The sequence below is a fragment of the Lindgomyces ingoldianus genome (assembly GCF_010093535.1).
Source record: "Lindgomyces ingoldianus strain ATCC 200398 unplaced genomic scaffold BDR25scaffold_36, whole genome shotgun sequence".
In the NCBI taxonomy this organism is placed as follows: domain Eukaryota; kingdom Fungi; phylum Ascomycota; class Dothideomycetes; order Pleosporales; family Lindgomycetaceae; genus Lindgomyces; species Lindgomyces ingoldianus.
The window spans coordinates 115,327-136,907 of NW_022985197.1; the positions used below are offsets into that span (position 1 = coordinate 115,327).

The window sequence follows — 21,581 nt, forward strand, 5'->3', positions numbered from 1 at the left end:
ACTGAAATAGGATGAGTAGATTAATTGAGTAGATTAATTAAATAGGGCTTCCCTTCCACGACGGAAGACTGGCCTTGTCTTAAAAACATCGCGATCTAGAGGTTGAGTCATCCTCCACTAAGTTCTGGGGCTGAGGCCGCTCTCCGCTTTTCTCCGGATCACCACGTCCGCGCGCACAGAGATACTGTTGTCTGCGGAACAACTCCACAACTGGACAAGGAAGAGTGGAGGCCAATGGTGGTTGATAGGAGGTGCACGCGCATCTTGTGTGGCTTTCTCGGGATTGGCGAGATGGACTTGAAAATTACTATCGTGTACAATGCTGAGATTCGCTGAAAGTGAAAACTGAGATGAGGGTATCTCATACACTTGTTCTTCTGCTTCCACCCACTCCGCGATCTTTGTAGTAGCTGATTTGACTTCCGCCCTCAAAATGGAGCGCCACCGGACTCGACTATGCTGCAGACTCGGGCCTTCGTAGCGATGGCGTGGTCAGGGAGCTGCTTGATGGTTACGCCACATCTGCGCATAGGCATTACTCCCTTCCTCGACTCGTCGTGCAATCCACTCACATCACATCCTCCGCCTCTTCGAATCGTGCTTGGGATTGTACCTTGCGAGCTCATCGATTTCACTTGGGAGCCGCCGATACGGGATGCTGCTGCGGACTCATAGGTTCCGCTGGAGCTTCCTGTATCTGGGTATTATCGATCTCAACCGGCGCATGCTGGATTCCCGCCATCCCCTGATCCGCATAATACGGCATCTTATTCCCTCCAGCATAGTACTCCGGATGCTGTTGGTCGTACGGTTGCTGATATCCCATTCCCGTGTACGGGCTTCCTTGTGGATGGTATTCCTGTCCCTGCGCAAACACTGGTTGTTGACCCATCATCGGTGCTGCGCTTGGATCCTCTTTTTTCGACCTCTTGAGACTCCAGATATAGAAGAGTAGACCTGCGATAACGGCCAGCGCAATTGGACCGATTACCGCACCTGCTATCCACGCTTTGCTGGATGAGCCGCCTCCGGATTCACTCGAATGGGTCGCAGATGGCGCGGGACTGGTATTTGAAGGAGTTTTGTCGGATAGGGCAGTTGTAGGAATATTGTCACCGTCTGTCTGCATCGCGATGGATGTGAGAGTCTTGACGACAGCTGCGGGAGGTGTGCGGAAAGCAGTCCAATTCCCAGTCCCGCATCCAACGTAGATGAAGGGGTTTTGGTCGTTACTATCTTGGGAGATGAAGGCTGTGCGGCAGATGGAATTTGCGCCGGAGCTTGTGCGATGGTGAGCGAAGTAATGCAGAGAAGGCGGTATTATCTTACCAAGTCGCATTCCGCCCTCCTTTTTCTATGATGACAGACTTATCCAGACATGTCGTCCAGATTCCACAAGCTGAGTTTGTTGTTGTCGTTGGACAACATCTTCCCCAGGTTGAAGTTTGATACCAAGCGCTATTACTTCATAAGCATAAATGTATCTAAAATAAACAGTCATGTGCCTACCTGCTCGAGGGACAATAGTTTGCAGACCATGTGGTGCCATCAGATGTGTAGCCAATGAAGTCAGAATCCGTGATGAGCGCGATCGCTGCGGAAGTAGTGGTGGTAGCTGCATATGCTGAGGGTAAGAAGAGAGGCGCAAGGAATGGCAGCAGGAGGCGCGTTCCAGAATATCGGTTTTGAGCCATTTCGACAGGCTCAGAAAGAGAAGGCGAACTGCGATGACAGCTCTTGATCAACGACAGGTGTAGAATTCAAACCACCTTAACAAAGGGGAGGGCAATGGCGGAATTCAGAAAGTGAGATCTTATTTCTCGAAAACGTCTGGGTGCACTGTTTTAGTGTATTGGAATACACAAGAGGCTGTTTGAAATGTCAAGTGGGAGGAGAGACAACGAGCGGACGGAGTTGAAGAAGTTCGGCGACCAGCAGACACTGCGTGAGTGACTGTGGGGGCAAATTAAGGGGATCAACAACTCAAAGAAAACAGGGAACATAGCCTGGGGATCCAACCACGACTCAAGGATCTGATTTCGCGTTGTTCGGTCTGGTAAGCGATTGTTGAATACGAGTTAGTGCTGAGCATTGTCGCCAAGATGCTGCGAGCTGATATTAGGGCTTTCTTGTCGTGCGGATGTCTTCCGTTTTGAACTTTGCCTTCCAATTGAGATGAACGAAATACACTAGAGAACTGGAGAATTTGACACCGCCGATAGGGAAAGAAAGTCGGGAGAAATGCGCCAATCAAAACCACTCGACTTGGCCCCCAGATTAACATTCTAGGACCTCTCAAGCGACTTCGGTCAATCCATCACCAGTTCACTTTTCCTACTCTCAGTTTCATTCATTAATACTCCTATTCTTCAATATTCTCAAGATCATCTTTATTAGCGGAAGGGGAAGAATATGACATTTGACTTCTGCAACTCGTCGTATTGATCGTGCTTTTGTGCTAAGCCCGCACCATGTTTGCTACCCCTCAGTCACCACAAGACTTAGACGTGGCTTCGGTCGTGTGTCGTCAAAGGTGTTCCAAGTTGGTTCCACAGTTCGGGTGGTGCGGTCGCTGTGTTTTGTCACTTTTCCAAAGTCCCTTCATCCCGCAATACCTCTGCTAACTTGCCCACCTATTCAGACTGAGTAGCTGTATTTTATCATCTATGTCATTTCTACTATTCAGGGCGCTCACTCTTCAGAGTTCTGAGGCAGAAAGGTCGGAGTTATGATCGTGAACGGGATTGAGGCTGCCAAGTGCCAAGGTCAGGCGTCCACAGACGTGAGACAACTGGGCATCGTCCAAAAATAACGTTGGCGTTGGACAGACCTATGATATAAGCAGCTGTCATAGCAGAGTAAGGACTCTTCCTATGCTCTTTTCTCCTCGTCTGGAGGGTTTTTATATCAAAAGATCCCGAAAGAGCCACCTACAAGAAATGGAAAAGCGCTCCTCGAACACCGTAATAAATTTGAACGCTCGATCATAGCCCAAAATGAGGCCTCGTCGGTGACGGGCGCAACTTTCAACTAACACCAGGTTCTCCTCTCCAAATACCGCATTCTTCAGTCTATGTGGCCAACCCGAGTACCTTCCGGTGTCGTTGAGATTGATATCCCCTTGATTCCTTCAACAGACGGATTTCGATCCGAGAGCAACACCCTGCCAGTAAATGCCGCACACGGCCCGGGCATTTAATCTTGGTCCCAAAAAATAGGTATGAAACCGGCATGCCGACGCACTATGCGGTTTGGATACTGCTTTGTGAATCGATAATTCGGGCGTTTGGGGGAACAATGATATTATCAAAGCGGGATTCTCTTCCAAGGAGCTCACGCTAAGAACAGCATTTGGAAATCTAACAAGGCAGTCCGCCTTGACATGAAAATTTGGGCGAACGGCGCGCCTACTGGAATCAAACAGACCTCGAAAGATTGCCAGCGGAGACGCCAACGTTTGGGCATAAAGAACGACGCTAGGTTCGAAGTAAGTGCTCAGAACACGGTAATGGGTAAAACATTATTTGAATACACATATAATTCTTCTTCGTTCCAGAGTTGTTTGTGATCTTCGACCCTTGAGCTTAAAGTCCTCCAATCAACGTTTTGCTTTTGCCGAGCGTCATCTTGAAACTATACATGTAGGAACCGCAAGAGTCCGCATAAACAAAGATCAAAATGAAGACGAACTTCGTCTTTGACAAAGAACTCTAGAGGTAAGTCAGGGAATCAGCGCCTTGAAAAGCATTACTTACCAAGACAACATTGCGTATCTCTTCGCTGTGCAGTCCCGCGAAATCTCGTAGCTTGAAGTGCATCCTTTATTTCGAACAAATTTGAAACTTGTAGTACCCGCATCAAACTTATGCTCCCAGTGCAGCTGGCACTATACGTGCTTTCCGAAGATCATCGTGCTTCCATGGTGCATCAATAAGCGTTCGGACTGCAGCCCACACCAGTCCAGTTTCTGGGCATCAAGGACCTCCCATAACGGCCCCAACCAAGCGTTTCATCAGCTACTTCTTAAGTATGGGACGTGGGGGCCTGGTACCAAAGTAAGGTACGGACTTCGCGAACTGCGGACCACAAACTGAGATCTCAACCCACGCACTGCGGCGCAGTCGTGCTATTTAATATTTCTTTATACTGGACTCTATTTGGGTCGGTGCTATCCTTTGCTGCCGCCAGTAATGCAGATTTCATTCGGTACCTTTGTGACGCGCTCTTTGCTTCGGTCGACAATCTCTTGACTCGGTAGTACCTAGTCTACGCCAACACCAGACGAGATGCTCACTCTGTCGACTCTCCTCTCGCTCCCAGTGTTCCTCTCAACTACTATCATCGCTCATGCCCTAGCAGCACCCGAACTCACTTACCGCGACAACAAGGATGACAACGATAATCTCGCAGCCTCACTCACCGGGGGCGAGAAGTGCGACAAGAAAGAGTTGAAAGCGATACAAGAAGGCTTTGTGGAAATGAACAAATTATTTCAGGCGTCCATAAAAGTGAACTGGAACCGATCCGCCGAGCAAGAATTTTTTGGGAAGCCAGAGAGACTGCAAAACTACACAGCAATGGTAGAAGCCAATCTCCTCCGCGCCTCGCAATATTCCTACCTACAAGGTAACACGACACGCAACCCCGACATCCACGTCCGATGCGATGATCCGATGAAAAAGTGCCAAGAATGCACAAGAAAAGAAGGGAAACATGTTGCGTATACTATAGGGAATGATCCGCATATCAATTTCTGCGAGCGATATTTCGATTTGCCAAAGTTGGATGACGCCGTGGAGAAAGCTGCTGGGAATCTTACATCGAATTTAGAAATAATGTCGTACTATAATCGAGGTATGAACTGGACCAACGATGCACTTGGAGGAAACTAATGTCTTCCTAGCAACGGCATGGGCGAGGCAGGTAATGCACATCTCAGCTGTCGGGGTGGGCGTTGTCGAGAAGGCCGTGGTGAATTCACAGTCTCAAACCACTTTCGTCTGGACGACGTACCAGTACACTGGACCTCTGAATGTGTCGTTTCTCGCTGGAGTTAAAAATGAGCATCCTGACACTAACGGGCCAAACAATATCGAAGCCCTAAAATATGGCTACGGCGCCAATCGGGCAAAGTTACTGGCAGTACTATCGACTCAAATGCCGTATGATGCATTGAACAACCCAGATAATTACGCCTTGTACGCCCAAGCACGGTACGTAATGGAAAAGAAGGGACTCTACCCGAACTTTCCAGTTATGCAGTTCGACGACGAGATGGAGGTCTTGTCGAACGAACAATTGCAGGATGGCGCGCGCCCAAGGTACGCGTGTTTCGATGCACTAGATATTGTGTGAGTGACTGGTCGTGTGGTTTGGAGGTGTGTATTTACTAATTATTCTGTTAGACCGGCTGACAAACGGGTCACCTTAACTGGGAAGCCACTCTCTTCCTCTGCCTCATCGATGAATAGAGACACATCGCGGACCCCGATTCGGGGACATGCTGCCATTGCTTGGTCAATCGCGTCTTACTTTGCTCTAGTTTTACTAAGTTAATCTGAGGCGCAACTCTGGAAGGCCACAGAAGCACGCAGGGAAAGTTGAAACGTGAACGAGAGACTGGAGATGAACGACAGCTTGGAAGGCATTTCAGCGAGTAGTGAAACCCTGGAAAGAAACTTGGCAAGAAGTAAAGAGTCATGAGAGATAGAAATGAGAATGCAATCGCATCTAGAGTACAATGAGGCTTGAAAGGCGAACTGATCCCAGACCGAAAACGGTATCTGAACAGAGAATTTTAAGAATCTGGCCAAGACGCCGCAGAAAAAAAGCATTTGAAAGAACAAGACGTTTAATATGCACACGTCCGTGAGATCGCGGGTATCGCTGACGCTGACGCACAAACACGCTCATAGAGAGACTTCAAACAACGAATGAGACAAACCGAACCCAGCTCGGTGACAAAACGAAGGAAGCGGGTTAAAATGGAAACCGAGAGGGAATGAAAAGAAACATGCCGCAGACAAATGCTATCTGAAATAGAGAGAGAATTAAGAGGGCATAACAAATGGTCCGAGCGGTGGCCATTCAAGGACATTGACTCTGATATAAAATGGATTCAGCGGCTTGGAGGCTGATCCCAATGTCTGAGCATTTGCCCTAGTGCGAAATTCCACTCTGCGACGAAAGCACCAGAGAGCTGGGTAACTCCTTCTGCAGATGGGGTGCGGCCTCCCCACATCGTTGGTTGTGCGGCCTGGTACTGGGCGTAGTACGGAATAAGTTGACTAAAAGGGTCAGAAACTATTTGAAACAACTTCCGCAGAGCCTCCTATGGAACATACTCGGTTTGGACTTTGGTCAGGACTAGCCAGCAGAAGTTCCAACTGCGGTTGCTTTGGGGGTCGGAGTATACGCGTCTCTTAGCTTCCTCAAGGCATTCGGAACTATTTGAAGAGAATGGGCAGTCAGCGCGGAGGGAGTTTGCTGAAGGAAATGCGTCCTTGAATTACCTGAATGGATAGTTCTTCGTCAGGCCTCGAAGTTCGGTAAGCAGGCTGTGAGAGTTGACGTAATAGGACCCTAATGGTACCGTCAGCCGCAAATCGGCGTCGGAATGGCGGGGCAACGCACAAGCCGCAGTCATAGGTTCGGTAACATCTGGGGAGCCAAGGAGAGCAAAAGCTTTCTCAATACGTCGCAACTCTACCAGGGTGTTGACGCGGTGCGATCTTAATGCATGGATCATTTGTTCCTTCTCCTCCTAGAAACAATTAGCAACAATCAGTGACCTCAAGATTTCCCGCATATGAGGGTTAACATACAATGGAAGGCTTCCTCCAGCTAGACATGTTCATATAGGATGGCAGGCGATACCTCCTTGCTGGTGGGTTGCTATATTCGCTATACTCAGACTCGAGCGAGCCCGAAGAGTACACCGACATAAAAATGGGCTCCGGATAGTGAGAGAAGTCACCACTAGGAAAATCAGACCAACTTTGCCAGATCGACGCGGTTCTGCTTGATGGCTCAAGAATCTGAGGCGGTGAACTGAAGGAGCTTCGGGACTGTGATGAGAGAGCAACTGGATCTGTATCGTCTTCCTGGAATGCAGTTGGGCCCGGTAAAGAGAACCTGGTCCTTGTAGGTCGCGTGCTAGGAACAGTCAAGTAACTCGAAGTTGCAATGTTCAAAACAGTTGAAGAAGCTCGAGATAATGGTGGTGATAATTGAGGGTCGGTCTGCAGCGGGGGATCCATAGATGGGAGGAGGGGTTAGAACAATTTATACATATCCCAGGCTTGTACATAGAGCATCAAGCAGAATATGAGCGTGAAGCTTGGGCATCATAACCGTGAACGAATGAAACGCTGCATTCCACCTAGGACAAGTGGTTGCTGATATCTGTCTTCGAATGAGCCACACAAGAGTAGTCAAAGCTCCGAAGCCACAAGGTGATGCAGTTCTTTCGGAATACGGGCGGCGGGGGAGAAGAGGTAGCAAGAAGAAGTAACACGAAGGAAAAGTGGTAAGGCGTGTAAGATGTCTGACTAGATAGAGAAGAATAGATATCCGCCCTACCACGTTTTAGGGACGTTTTGCACGCCAGTTGCACGCTAAGACACCGCACCTATCTACCAGCTACACAAAAGTTAGACTAACTTGGGGCTGCGGATCTCCCGCCTGTCAAAAACGAGTGAGATGGGGTGCATTCAGCTACTGGAAGGGCTCAACCACTCCTCAGTGGCTAGAGTAGCATACGGCCCGGTAGATCCCAAGAACTAGGATGATGTTCAGGCCGCACTTCAAGTCCGTTAAGCCACAGGCGCGGTTCAAAAACTGGTCGTGAAGAAACACTATTGGCTCCCAAGAGCAAAATAAAGGTGCGCCAGTGAGCGTCAGTGGGGCAACTCTGACGGCCGGCCTACAAACCCCATGATTCGAAATCGAACGACTGGGCTTTCTGTTCGTCGCTGAAAAGACAATTGCACGGTGTCATCCGCAGCTCTCAGCTAGCGATGTTACTTCAAAGGTCGTAAAAGAAGGCACATTTTGATAAAAACGTCGTGATGAGTGTTCGGGAACTCGTCTTTCCGGGTGGCAGAGGGCGAAAGAGGTATTCGCAATCTTCAACTAAGCAGTTTAGCGAGAAGACGCAGGTGTTGAGGCTGGTGCTGATGTCGAGCTGACAGAAGAAGATATGGATGTCGAAGTTTCTCGGAGCGGTCTTCGGCCTTGCCCGCGACCTGTGGCTGGGGTTGGAGCTTGGCAGTGGCTCAGCCTCAACTTGACTTCAATACCTCACCGCCTCTCGCGATGCGCAATTCATTCTCACCACGCGAAAGACATTGTTCTCGGGTATCTGGTTAGCAATTTCGACATCAGGAAACAAAGAACGGAGTTTGCGTCAGGCACCCCTCACTTCACCCCCAAACTTCGCATTCACTCTGTCAGCCACAGGTCGCCCGGCAATGTGTCTCGGAAAGCAGGTCACGGACCTGTGGCCGTGCAGACTTGGAAAGAGCCTCATCGTGGTATCAATTGGGGGTTAATTCGGCGGCGCCCTTGCGAAGCTATTGGTTATCCTCTGTGTTTCTACGCCGTCATTTACCTGAGGCTGAGGCTGGCAGCTGCTGTCAGCCGCCACAAGCCCTCCGTCTCGCTACCTGGTTCAAAGCGGTAACATCGACAGTTCCCATGCACCATGGGTGCCACCATCTCTACCATGACCGGGTCACACCAGCTGATAATACCACCCGAGAGCGTTTTACGACAAAAGATTGGTTGTTTCTTCACCATACAAGAGTCAAGCATTCTGCGATCCGCCGCTAGAGGAAGATGAAATAAGCATACTCCTCTGACTCCGTTTGGATCGGAGAGCTTTCCCTTCACATCGTTCTCATATCCACGTCTCCATGGGCTCTGATCCAATAGAACGAGTTGTCATAGCTAAGGTTTGCCCCCTCTGGGGTTTTGAAACCCAGCCTGTCATACTCAGCTTAAGGTTCAAGATTAAGTATGCTTTAGTGTCTGCACAAGACCTCCATGGTATCAGCAATGACTGCATGATGCGTTTTAATCATCAAAGTCAGGTCTATAGCCCCATGTTCTTCATGCTAACATCCTTTTCTCCCGTTCTCGACTCTGTTCAGCCAACGCACTACAATCGTTCCAGGTTTAGTCTCTCTCACCAGACAAGCATTTCACAGAAATAAGCTTAAGGTAGGCTTTATACGCTTTCGTACCTATCGGCACTTCCGCTAAAGAGTCGGAGACTATCAATCGCTGGATGCGGACCCTAATCGGGCGTTTTCGATTACCATCTTAGGAAAAAGCATTCGTCCACTTCGAAATCTCACATCTTTCTAGAATGTCTCTCCTTACCCGCCCGTACCAGTCGGTCCCGCCTCACCCCAGGGTAAGCACCGCGACCCAAAGGTGAAGTATTCGCTCAAAGCACCCCTCATTGTCTCACTTCCAGACAAGATATTGCATCCCCGTCATACTCCCCTCCCAGCTCCTCGAAAGGAAAAGCCACATCGGCCCCAGGTCTCGGGTGAAACTAAGACCTCTTGCCCAATTGATTGAGCCGATAGAATTTACACTCTCATCACATGAGTAACGACTGATACAGAGTCTCTTCTCTTTCAGCTGGTATTCAGCTAGTAATCGCAACACATGGAGATATCCTACCCACCTAAACAGGGGATATGCGCAGGGCGTTCCTGCAAGAAGATGACACAAGTAGTTTTGCTGACAGCTCTAGACGTCCTTTTTGACAAATAACCGCAGAGGTTAAGTATTGTACTTGACTCGGACTGAATCTCTCCTAAACCCCATGCTCAGTTAATCTCAACAGACATCACCTTTCCCATGTGTTGTCTACCGAAAATGGGTGAATGTCATATCATGACTGATCTGCACTGCTTCAAGATATTTGTGAAATGATTCAGCTATGAGGGACTGTCAAAACTAGAAATGTACAGTCGCGTAGCTCCATGTCAATCAGCTTCTTTTAGTTAACAATGAAGGCTTTAACAGCAGTTTAAGGCAGAAGATCACATTGCACGTGACGCCGTGTATCTCAGCCGTTCGGCCAATGACGCGCATGTTGGTTGGCCCGAGCTTCATCAATATCTCAGGCTGCTATTCGCTTCTGTTGCCTACATCCCACATCCAGCCTATCCCATGTACTTAAGGCCAACCTCTCTCCAACCAAAACAACCCCTCCAATTCCTTCGCCCCAATCTCTTCAGCTCCTTTCAGCCCCGCCTCTTCCACATCCACCCCTCCCTCCGACGCCAACACCGCCTCACCATGTCCTCAACCCCAAAAGTCACCTCCATCGACGCTCTCCCCGCCTCCGAGGCAAAATGGATCGAGTTCCAGAAAATATCGTGGACAGATCAAACAGGGAAGCCGCGCATCTGGGAATCGGCATCGCGGAAGACACGCGGGAAATCAGGCGTTGATGCCGTTGCCATCAGCACCATCATCCGGCACCCCTCGCGGCCCGCCTCCACAATCATCATCCTGCAATACCGTCCTCCAGTTGATGCTATCTGTGTGGAGTTTCCTGCCGGCTTGATCGATGAGATGGAGACGCCGAGTGATGCGAGTCTGAGGGAGTTACATGAAGAGACGGGTTATAAGGGCGTTTTGAAGTATGTTTCGCCGACGATTGTGAGCGATCCTGGGATGAGTACTGCCAATATGCAGCTTGCAACTGTAGAGGTGGTACTGAAGGAGGGAGATAAGGAACCGGAGCAGGCGCTAGATGATGGGGAGTTCATTGAGAGGGTAGTAGTCCCGCTAGAGGAGCTGTACGAGCGACTTTTAAAGTATTCCGAGGAGGGAAAGAGGGTAGATGCAAGGCTGTTTCATTGGGCCGCGGGCTTGCATTTTGCGAGGACCATTCTGTAGTAGAGTGAAGAGGTAGATCGAATCGTAAGCGATACTATCAGAGTCCTACTCTGGTCCACACTTAGGGCCGAGATTTGTTGGCAAAGAACAAAGACTGACAAATAAGGTAGGGAAATGCTTACTTAGCTATAGGAAGTGAATATTAGATGACGAGGACGTAGACTCTATCTCTGCGGTCGGGGCTTTCAGAAGTCGTATAGACTTCAGGTATTCTTACCAGGTAAATAACTTCATCGTTGAGGAGTTGTCTTGTTAAACAAGATTGCGAAGGGTATTGACTTCGTCTAAATGACTGGAATTATGAAAAGCTAGTTATCATTTGCCTTGATCCCAGCCCTAGAAACCTCCATATAGCCTTTGGACGTGAAAATTCGTTAACCCCTTTCGGGTACTATCCGAATGATGATCCTCCAAAATTCAATGGCAATAAATGATTCTCTGGAAAATTTACCGACTTCATAGCAAAATCCAAGCCCGCCTCTCTACCTACAGTACCAAATATCTCGTCTCGTCAATGTTGGGCGCATTCAGCTGTCGGCGTCTTCTGAACAATGTCCCATAAAGTCTCCGGTTAATTCTTCGCTTTTGAGATCCAAGCGCTTCGAGCGGGCCTGGATATCGATGTCGAGGCAAATATTGAGTATAATCCTCACCAGAAACTAAATTCTAGATTCCTAGGGCCTGCAACCCAGAGTGGTATTGGATTAACGGGAGCGGACGCCGCATTTCGGCCCACTAAAACAACCTCCAGTATTTCAGGAGCCTGGAAGATGCCATTTACGTAACAGTTTAGTCAAGGAATGGCATCAAACAGAATTATCCTTTCTTAGCCTGGAACAGGAATTGGAGGATAGTCTTTGACATCATTTGATCCTGTACCCTTGCAGGGGCACCAGTTATGGGAGAAGTCGTGTATTGTGGACTGAGGGTCCGAGGAGCTATATGATTTATATAGTATTGATGTACGCCAAGCCCAAGGTTGATTGGGCAGCCCATCGTAGAGCCCCTTCGGCTTACAGATCCTGAGGTTCGTGGTTCCAGAAATCTTGCACGGTGCCGACTAGAATCCTCGATGCTTTTAAGATCTACTAAGGCAACTACATTCCCTGCCTATTGATCACAAAACCCTTGTTAGGGCTAAAATTAGTGCATACAAAACCATACAGATATTTTAAGGTCCATGTATTAGCCTAATCCATAGCCTAGGACAGTAGTATAAACTCTCTACCTTTTACACAAAACCAGCTAGCGAAAACAGGTCATTACAATCTCTTCACTCCTTGTAAAATCGCCTATAAACCTCGACCTCAAGACCTAGGCTATCTATTCCAAGGGAGCTATAAAGTTTGTCGCGTAGATTAGCGGACTTCTAGAACATTAGCTATTATTTTATATTATATTTAATTTTAATACTTCTTTATTATCTTTTTTACATGTATAAGTGTTATGCCTAGTCTTTCTATAGTTTTTATAGCGCTGTTAACTTAGCAAAGTTAGTTTAGCATAGTAACTACTATAAGTGTAACGATCCTCATGAATCGTTCCATCTCAAGTCGCCCGGAACCTCCGGAAGGCCCTCGTATCGGCCCCGACCTCGACCTGGCCCCGACCCCTGCTGTTACCCCTATTCCCTCATGTATTTAGTCGCACCTCGCCCCCGTAGCTAGCTCGGTAGTTTTCTGATATCCTACGTACAAGGCCTATAGGTGTCATTGGTATTCCCAGGTCTCTGAGTCCCCACGCACTCCCATATGCCTCTAAGTGGATTCATACCGCATTCGGACCCATTGTCTTGCCTGCGCCGTTACAATAAAAGGTGTAGTTAGAGGCATTTTTATATTTAGTCTATAGTTTTTTTTTATGTAGTAGTCTAGTATTATAATGCTAGCAATTAAGCATTTTGCATATTATAGCTAATCTTATTAAAGTGTCTATAAATTTATTACTTTTCTAAGCGCCTATTAGCTACTAGCTAGCCTAGTGTTTAGTTAGCTAGTGCTAGGTGCAGTATTTATTTATGTAGAGATACTAGGTAAAAGGACATTATTTAAAGTTAGTGCAGATAAGTATAAGCTGTACTTAAGCCTATCTAGAGTATTCCTTTGTTTAGATTATCTATAGGGGGTAATTCTTATATTTATAATAGTAGGTGTTGTGCCTTTTACTTTTACATAGAATATAATACCCTTAAATTTACTATTACTTTAGTTCTTTCCTTATTATTACTAGTGCTAGGGGTGGTGTGTCTAATTATTTCTTTAATAGAGCTAAAGTTTATAAAAGTGTTAGATGCTAGTTAAAGCTTTCTCTATTTATAAAAAAATTTTTAAAAAATTTTTATTACTTTTTTTTATTTAAAATGTTATAGTAGACTATAGCAATTTTTTTTATAACCTTATAAGTGTTATAGTTATTATTAAAAGTTACTTTATATAGTCCTATTTTATAGAGGTTATAGTTGTAGAATTCTCTACACTTTTAGTAGTTTTTTTAGTTAAAATGTTGTTTAAGTTCCTGTAGTAAGATTTCTAGTCTACTTTATTTAAAAAGGTACTATTTTTCTTCTTTTTTTATATTTTTAACATAGTTAGCTACTTACATTAGGTGCTGCTATTCTTCTAAAACTGCAGCTTATTTAATAGCTTTAAAAAGACTATCTTTATTCTAAACCTCTACCTTTTAATAGTCTATTAGATAATTAAAGGATTTATAGTTATCTCTACATCTCTAGTAGAGTTATTTATTAAGCCTGTTATGTATTTTTTTATATGTTAAGCCTTTATTAACATACATTGCTTTTATAGTTAACCTGCTATTTTTATTCTCTAGTTATTTAAAGTCTAAGGATTTTTAATAAAAGTAGCCTACTTTTTTATAGTTAAGGCATGCTTTTTTTTTAAGCTATTTTTTTTATTCTTTATTTAAAAGTAGCCTTACACTTTTAGAGGTATTGCTCTTTTTTTAGAGAAGCTATATATATGCTTAGTATAGCTAAGGTCTATAAGTTTACTATTAAACTATAACTAGAGTTTTCTTTTTCTTCTAAAACTAATTAAGTTTTAAAGTTATTTTACTTTTTTTTAACTATGTTATTTAGCATATTTTTTATTATAAGTAAGTGCTTTTTTAATGTAATCCTTAAAGCTTTTAAGCTTTTTTATATAAGTAAATTTATTTTTAATTATGTCTAAAAGCCTTTTATAAAATATTTATCTTATAGCTTTTTTATTAGTTTATCTACAAATAGCTAGCAGTTCTCTAAAGTAGGCTGTATATTATTAGATAAAGCTATTTTCTTATTAAAAGGCGTTTATTTTATTAACTACTTATTTTTCTTTATTAACTAGCCTATAAATTATAGTTAAAGCTGCTTTAAATAAGTTAAAGTTTTTAAAAACCTTTTATATTTTAGGTAGTAAAGGTTTACTATTTACCTTATAGCTTATCTAGTTATTAGTGTAAAGTTAGAACTAAATAGTAAGTAATTCTTCTAAGTATAAGCTTATTTATAAAATTATTTCTTTATTTATTTTAAAGGCACTTTTATTATATTACATATAGAGGTAGCATTTAGTAAAGAAAGGTTTTAAGTCTTTAGCAAAGCTATTAAATGCCTTAGAGAGGGCTAGGCGTAGGGTCTTCTTAGACTTAATACTAGTTTTTTTTTAAGTAATATTTCTAAAGTTAGCTACTTCTAGCTAAAGGGCTTATAGCTAATAGACATTTAAGGGCCTTTATTATGCTTATAGCTAAAAGTGTTATTTAAGCTATTTAAGCTTATTTTAAAGATAAAGTATCTACTAATTTTATGCTTTTTCTATTGCTGTAGGGGTCTAGCTAGTGCTAGCAGCTAAAGCGCCTATTATGCTAATGTCTAAGGTAGTAGTAGCTATACTTTATAAGTAGTAGTAATTACTATTATAATTTTTACTCTAGTAAAATAGTATTTTTAGAAGTATAACAGCCTATAAGGTGTTAGTAGTAGAAGGGGTAGAACTTAGCTAAATTAGGTGTATAGTCTGTTAAGTAGAGTGTAGAGTTAGAGAAATAAAAAAGGCAGGTTATAGTTTAGCCTAGCAGCTGTATAGGAAGCTAGCAAACTAATCTGTAAAGATAAGAAAAAAGGTATATATAGTGTAAGATATATAAAGCAGTAATGTTTTCTTTATAAAAGTTTTAATGCTTTTTAGTCTATTAAGTAAGTAAAGACTAAATATTAATTACAACCTTTTAGCTATAGTTGTAATTAAGACTATATACATAGGGTGTACATGCTTTGCATGCTTGCATGCTTGCATGCTACCTAGCCTGCATAGCTTGTAAGCCTGCAAGCCTGCAACGTTTATTAGATAATGCACTCTGCTAGGCTTTTGTCTAAAAGCTAGAGCTATTCCTTATCTGTCCTGTCACGTGATTTGTTTAGCGTGGAGTTAAGCGTTTTCCATCCAACGTCGTTCAGGCTGTGTGGGACAGCTAATTAGGTTATTACAGTCAGTCTGTTAGCTGTAACAGACATGTCTAAAGAGAGATAACACTATTCTCTAAAATTTCTTAAAGCCTTTTAAAATTATTTATTATGTTACTAATTTTTACTATATTTTTATTATTATTACTACTATTAGTGTTATAAATAGGATAGGGACAGCAGTTACATAAGGGTAGAGGGACTTATAGTAATAAAAGAAGGCTTAGAGATCTAAGCTTTTATGCAACATGTTGTATAAGCTCTATTAGCTCTATATAGTATTCGAGACTACATTAGTAGTAGTTAAAAAGAGGGGGTAGCTAATATGCTCTTAATCTGCTTCTTACATGTTACCTCTAGCTTTCTATCTAGTTGCAGTATATAGTACAACTGTCCGTACGCAGCAGCAGCGTCGCGGCCTGGATACGAGCGATCGCGCACGAGCAGGATCACGTACCTATGTCACATAATGCTTGTGCGCGAACCTCTGTGCGCGAACATCTAGATATCCCTCTTTTCCTCTATACAGAGGAAAGACAAGAGCAATAAAACTAGAAATATATTACTCTTACCTTACCTACTTTATACACTATGCACACTGTACACTACTTTTACTCTTGCTACTTAAGTGCTTATACTATAAGCAGCTAGCTGTTAAAGCCTATTTAACACTAATTAGTAGTTAATTTAATTAACTATAAATTAGTAAAAGTAATAATAAAGTACTTATGCTTTATAAGGTACTTTATTTTATTACTTATTCTTTAAGAAGAGTAACAGCAGAGTACTTACACCTTATAAAGTACTTTGTTTAGTTACTTATCTCTTAGAATAGTAAATTAATCTTTTACATTATACAGCAAGCTCTGCTACTGTACAAAGTAAAAAGAAGATAGTGTAAAACGCACACTAAAACTATTAAAGCTGTATAACCTAGCAGCTAGACAATAACAGCAGTACCTGTATAATCTACTGCATAAGTAATTAACTCTACGCCTTATAAGGCACTTTGTTTTATTACCTATTTCTTAAGAAAAGTAATAATAAAGCACTTACACTTTATAAGGTACTTTGTTTAGTTACTTATTTCTTAGAATAGCAGATTAATCTTTTACATTATACAGTAAGCCCTACTACTATACAAAGTAAGAAGAAGATAGTGTAAGGCGCATACTAAAGCTATTAAAGCTGTACAACCTAGCAGCTAGACAACAGCAGTACCTGTGTAATCTACTAGAAAAGTAATTAACTATACTATTATAATAAAATCCTATTAGTAACTAATAACTTTATATAATAATAAAAAAAATAAGAAATAATTCTTATTATATAAATAACTTATAAAGGACACAGAGATATTAGAGGTAACACTACAAAACAAGACTAGCTTAGAGTACTAGAATAATAAAATTAATATGTTAAAAGCTCTAATAAGCCTATAGACTTAATTATACATAAGTTATATAATTACTAATCTACATATAATAACTTAAAAAGGCGCTACTTTTTTAAGTATATATATAAAGGATTTTAAAAGATAGACACTATAAGACTTTTTAGCACTTAGCTGCATGTTTAAAAAAGAGCTTATATAAGTGCTAGAGGACAAAGGAATTACACTATAGCTAAGTACTAAAGGTACTTAAGCTTAGAAGCTATATAATATAGCATAAAAAAAGGCAATTGCACTAAAAAGGCTTTATACATAACTTTTATTACTATATAAGGCTCTGCATAGAAGCAGACTAAACATAATGCTGCTATTAACACTAAATATACTAGCATTACCTGCTTCTACACTCTAGCTAGCACTACACTAATTACTGTACAAACAATACATGCCACCCTACCTAACGCCTGCTCCACACCCTTAATTGTACACACCACCGCCTGCAGTAGTGTATGCACCACTAATACCACCTGCACAATCTATACTACATTACAGCCTGTATAAACTTCTACCTTAGAGAGAAACTACTAAAGAAAAACTTCTAGTAAATAAAATTATATAATTCTAAAAAGTATAAAAAAAAATAATAACTATATAAGTTAACTATATAACATTTTTATAAATAAAATAAAAATTTTTATTAATTTATATTAATAGCTAAATATCTAGGAAACTTAGTACACAGACATCTTTCTAGATATTCTAAAAAGTTAGGCAAATATGTACTATATGCATAACATAGGCCCTAGACATAACTAGAAGCATTTGTATAACACTTTAAGCAGTTACTTTAATACTAATGTAAACTATAGCTAGTACTAGACAGACTAGATAATAATAACTTTTATATAATACTAATAAAAAAACTTTAATAAAAGTTTATATAAAGTCTTTAAAATAATAATTAATAAGCTTACACTTACATAAAAAGCACTAAGAATAAAATTCTAAGAGGATGTTCTACTACATACTGCTATTATATAAGCCTGTTAAGGATAACTAGAACTAGAACATGCTATGTTTACTATTAAGCTCTTATGCAAAGCCTTATTTAGCAACTTATAGGCATTACTTTAAGTTACTATAAACTAAAGAGTAAACTAATACCTCTAAGAACTACCTAATGTATACTACATAAACTGCTAATACAACTCTACATAATAAAAGTTTACATAATAAAAAGAAAGCTTCCCTTTATGTAAAAAAAAATAATATAAAAGACTTTTATTTAGGTTTAGGCTATAATCTAGAGACAACTACACACAGATAAAGAAGTGCTTTATCTACTATAAGAAAGAATATTAGTTATTAAACTACTCTTATAATAACTATACATAAGCAAAGAACTAGTATGTTGCCTTATATAAAAATTTCTATAATAAGACCTTATTATATAAAGCTATTACCTTATACATCTAAGACTTTAAAAGTTACCTTAAGAAAAAAAATAATTTACATAATATAAAGAAAATAAAATAAGAAAGTAAGAATGCTAAAAAAGCTGTTAACTACTTTACCTCTACTGCCTATCTATACTATGTAATAGAAGAGGACATCTACAGCATTAAACCTAAGAAATATGCTAAGTAGTTTATCTTTAATAATAAATACTATATAGTATACTAAGGCAAACTATAGAACATAGGCGCAGTAAAAATCTCTACTATTAGTAAGTCTTAACTTAAGGTGTATGTATAAAAAAACTTATATATAAAAATTAATTAGACACCTAGCTAAACAGATATTAGCTTTAAAGGCTAGACACTAAAGGGATTAATTAGTACTATATAAATCTAGAACCTAATTAGTCTAGTTACATACTACATCTTAAAGACTCTAACACTATTTCTGCTATTACTAGTAAATGCTAACTAACTTAAGGCATACTTTAATAACATTTTAAATGTTATTATATATAAAGACAAAACTACTATACTTATTATATAAAAATAAAGACACTTTTTTTTTAATATTAGTAAAAAAAAATTTATGTCTTTCTTTACTAAATTAAAACTCTACTGCCTCTACTGCTAATTTAGACACCCCTGCATAGAGAGACTCTAGAAGATGCTAACTAGCGCTAGCTATAATGTTAATGCTGCAGTGCTAGAAGAGATTAAGAAGTTTTACTACCTCTGCTAACTATATAACTAGGCCCTATAAAGATTTAAGTTTATAATTAAGAATAACACCTACTTTAACTATAAAGTTATTATTAATGTTATATAAATTAATAATAAGAATATTTTATATGTTATTAATGTAAACACATTATTTTAGGCTACTACATTCCTAAAATCTATGTCTGCATAAGATACCTAGGATGCACTATGCAAATGCTAGATTAACACTTATTAAGAACCTCTAGACTATATTATGTATAACTCTAGTATAAACTTTGCTTTAAAGGATTTTTAAGCTTATGCAAAGATTATAAGAGCTATATGTAAGCAGATGCCTGTAGAAGCATATTAGGTAGTTAGAAAGGTTAAGCGCGCACACATACCTCTTTAATAAGTGTTTAACATCCTAAAGACTAAGCTAGGTAACTATACAGATAATAAGGCTATCCTGCAGATAGTAGTTAAGGCTCTAAACAACACAGCTAGCCTACACAGTCTAGTACCCACACTGCTAGTCTTTAAAGCATACCTAAGAATTAACCTAAACTTTTTACTATTACTAGACATTATTACATAAGTAAGCACTATATAAAAGGTAATAAAGATACTTTAAAAAAACTATGTAAAAGTAAACATTAATTATGTAATTAACACTTATAATAGCTTTATAACATATAAAGTTTTTAACCTTCCTCTTAGCTTAAAAATTATAGCATAAAAAGAGAAGAAAGGCTAGACTAGCCTATACAAAATTAAGAGTATTAAAAAGAGAGATGTTATTATTAAAAAAAAAAATAGCCTACTAAAGCTCTAATATACGCAGGTTAAACTATACTATAAAGAAAAAAAGAAAGATAACCTACTTATAATAAATAACCTAGATAAACTAATCTCTGTATAAAAGAATTCTCTAAAGAAGAGGAAAAAAGAACAGCCCTATAAGAATATTATAAAGGCAGAACTAAAGCCTACTACAGACTAAGCCCCTTAGGATAGTAATGCTGCACTAGTGTAAAAGGAAGATATAAATACTAGAAGAAGTAAAAAGTAAAGGAAACCTGCATAAAGTCTAGACTAGGTATTTCTAACCTAAAAAAAGAAGAATAATTAGGCCTTATTTATTAAGCTTTATATAGACAGTGTAATTACTACACCTAGAGAACTATTTAAAAAATTAGACTGCATAGAGATAAACACTTTAATTACTAATAGCACTTTTAAAGTTATAGTGTATAACTTAATAAAGCATAAAGGTTAGATTTTTAACTTTTACTTTATATAAAAAGTAAAAGGCAAAACAACTTAACTATATAAGAAATCCTGCCTAGTGTTTGCTAGCTACTTAAATAAAGAGAAGGGAGAAATTCTTACCTAGTTACTAACTATCTAGAAAATAAGCTAAAGACTACTTTTAGCTATAAAAGTAAGCCTAAAAGCTATGTATAAAATGCATTTTAAACTATATAATATTACATAAGCATACATCTAATTAATAGATAAGCTTATGCGCACGCTGTACATAAAGCTACTAAAGGAGATACACTAGAGCTTTCTACTAAATATAATACTCTAGGTTGTACAACCCTTATATAGAGCTGCTAAATTAGGACTATATTAGTTTAAAACATACTATAACTACTATAAAGAAAAGCTGCGCATACATATCTTTTTATACAACCTCTGCCTCTTAATTACTAATAAAAAAAAGCACACTTTTAGTATTACTAGCTTATAGACAGATAACACTTTAAGCATTATAATAAAGGATTTTATACAAAGAGAAAAGAAAAAACTGTAGAAGGTAAAGTTTTATATAAAAAGTAAGACTATTCTAGTAAAGAAGTAACCTATTAAGTTTAACAGCAGAAGAATTAAGCTTATATATAATATAGTAGTTTTTACTTAGAAAAGATAAGTAAGCTACTTTTATATAATTAACTTAGAAAATAAGAATGCTGCATAATAATATATTAAGTAATGTGTAAGAGAGGTATATATTATATCTATATGTTAACTAAAGGCAGCATTTAACCTCTCTATTACTATATAAACTATAGACCCTTTACATAATAATATTAACACACTTAACGCATAAATCTAATAGTAGATAGATAATAGTAAGTGTAGTTTTACCTTCTTACTATTACAGCTTAATTATGCAAAGCTGTTTATCTTTATAGATAAATTATTTACTAATAATAAAAACCTTAGCTTATAGCTAGGATTTTTAATTATATTAGGTAATAAAAACTATATAGAGTAAAGCAACTGCTTTAAAATACTAGGCAACATTATACACTAAAATTCTACTAAGTGTAAAAGAGTAACTAGAAGTGTTCTTACTAGCAAACTATATAGAATAGTTAGAGGGTTTAATAATGTAATTACCCTTAGTACAACTTTATAGTAAATTATATAAATGCTTAAACTACTACTAATTCTAGTAGTAATCTGCATAGATTTAAAGTCTCTATATAATTACTTTATTAAGCTAGGCACTACTAGTAAAAAGCAACTTATAATTAACATTATGTTACTTTATAAATTATACAAGAAAAGAGAAATTACTAAGATAAAGTAGATTAATAGTAAAAACAACTTAGTAAATGTATGTATAAAA

General features: G+C 39.7%; 5 protein-coding genes across 5 annotated transcripts; 2 read left to right on the plus strand and 3 right to left on the minus strand.

The window, feature by feature from the left end:
- Positions 1-498: 498 nt before the first annotated feature.
- Positions 499-1,787, minus strand: BDR25DRAFT_80523 (uncharacterized protein). Its single transcript, XM_033699077.1, has 3 exons — positions 1,510-1,787; positions 1,330-1,458; positions 499-1,280 (listed from the first exon to the last, which is right to left on the minus strand). Exons 1-3 carry the CDS (start codon positions 1,692-1,694, stop codon positions 632-634), a joined length of 963 nt encoding a protein of 320 aa, XP_033542712.1. The 5' UTR covers positions 1,695-1,787; the 3' UTR covers positions 499-631.
- Positions 1,788-4,286: 2,499 nt separating this feature from the next.
- Positions 4,287-5,355, plus strand: BDR25DRAFT_294415 (uncharacterized protein; the record flags this gene model as incomplete). The annotated part of the gene is made up of 2 exons (XM_033688781.1): positions 4,287-4,854; positions 4,904-5,355. 2 exons carry the CDS (start codon positions 4,287-4,289, stop codon positions 5,353-5,355), a joined length of 1,020 nt encoding a protein of 339 aa, XP_033542713.1.
- A 481-nt stretch (positions 5,356-5,836) lies between these two features.
- BDR25DRAFT_269466 (uncharacterized protein) lies at positions 5,837-6,760 on the minus strand. Its single transcript, XM_033687163.1, has 4 exons — positions 6,634-6,760; positions 6,513-6,582; positions 6,345-6,446; positions 5,837-6,287 (listed from the first exon to the last, which is right to left on the minus strand). Exons 1-4 carry the CDS (start codon positions 6,746-6,748, stop codon positions 6,119-6,121), a joined length of 456 nt encoding a protein of 151 aa, XP_033542714.1. The 5' UTR covers positions 6,749-6,760; the 3' UTR covers positions 5,837-6,118.
- A 3,507-nt stretch (positions 6,761-10,267) lies between these two features.
- On the plus strand, positions 10,268-10,989 carry BDR25DRAFT_306380 (uncharacterized protein). The gene has a single exon (XM_033690614.1). It carries the CDS (start codon positions 10,318-10,320, stop codon positions 10,921-10,923), a length of 606 nt encoding a protein of 201 aa, XP_033542715.1. The 5' UTR covers positions 10,268-10,317; the 3' UTR covers positions 10,924-10,989.
- On the minus strand, positions 10,985-12,105 carry BDR25DRAFT_360031 (uncharacterized protein; the record flags this gene model as incomplete). The annotated part of the gene is made up of 9 exons (XM_033696185.1): positions 10,985-11,017; positions 11,075-11,207; positions 11,268-11,314; positions 11,375-11,430; positions 11,474-11,582; positions 11,612-11,686; positions 11,762-11,845; positions 11,890-12,029; positions 12,078-12,105. 9 exons carry the CDS (start codon positions 12,103-12,105, stop codon positions 10,985-10,987), a joined length of 705 nt encoding a protein of 234 aa, XP_033542716.1.
- Between the last annotated feature and the right edge of the window lie 9,476 nt (positions 12,106-21,581).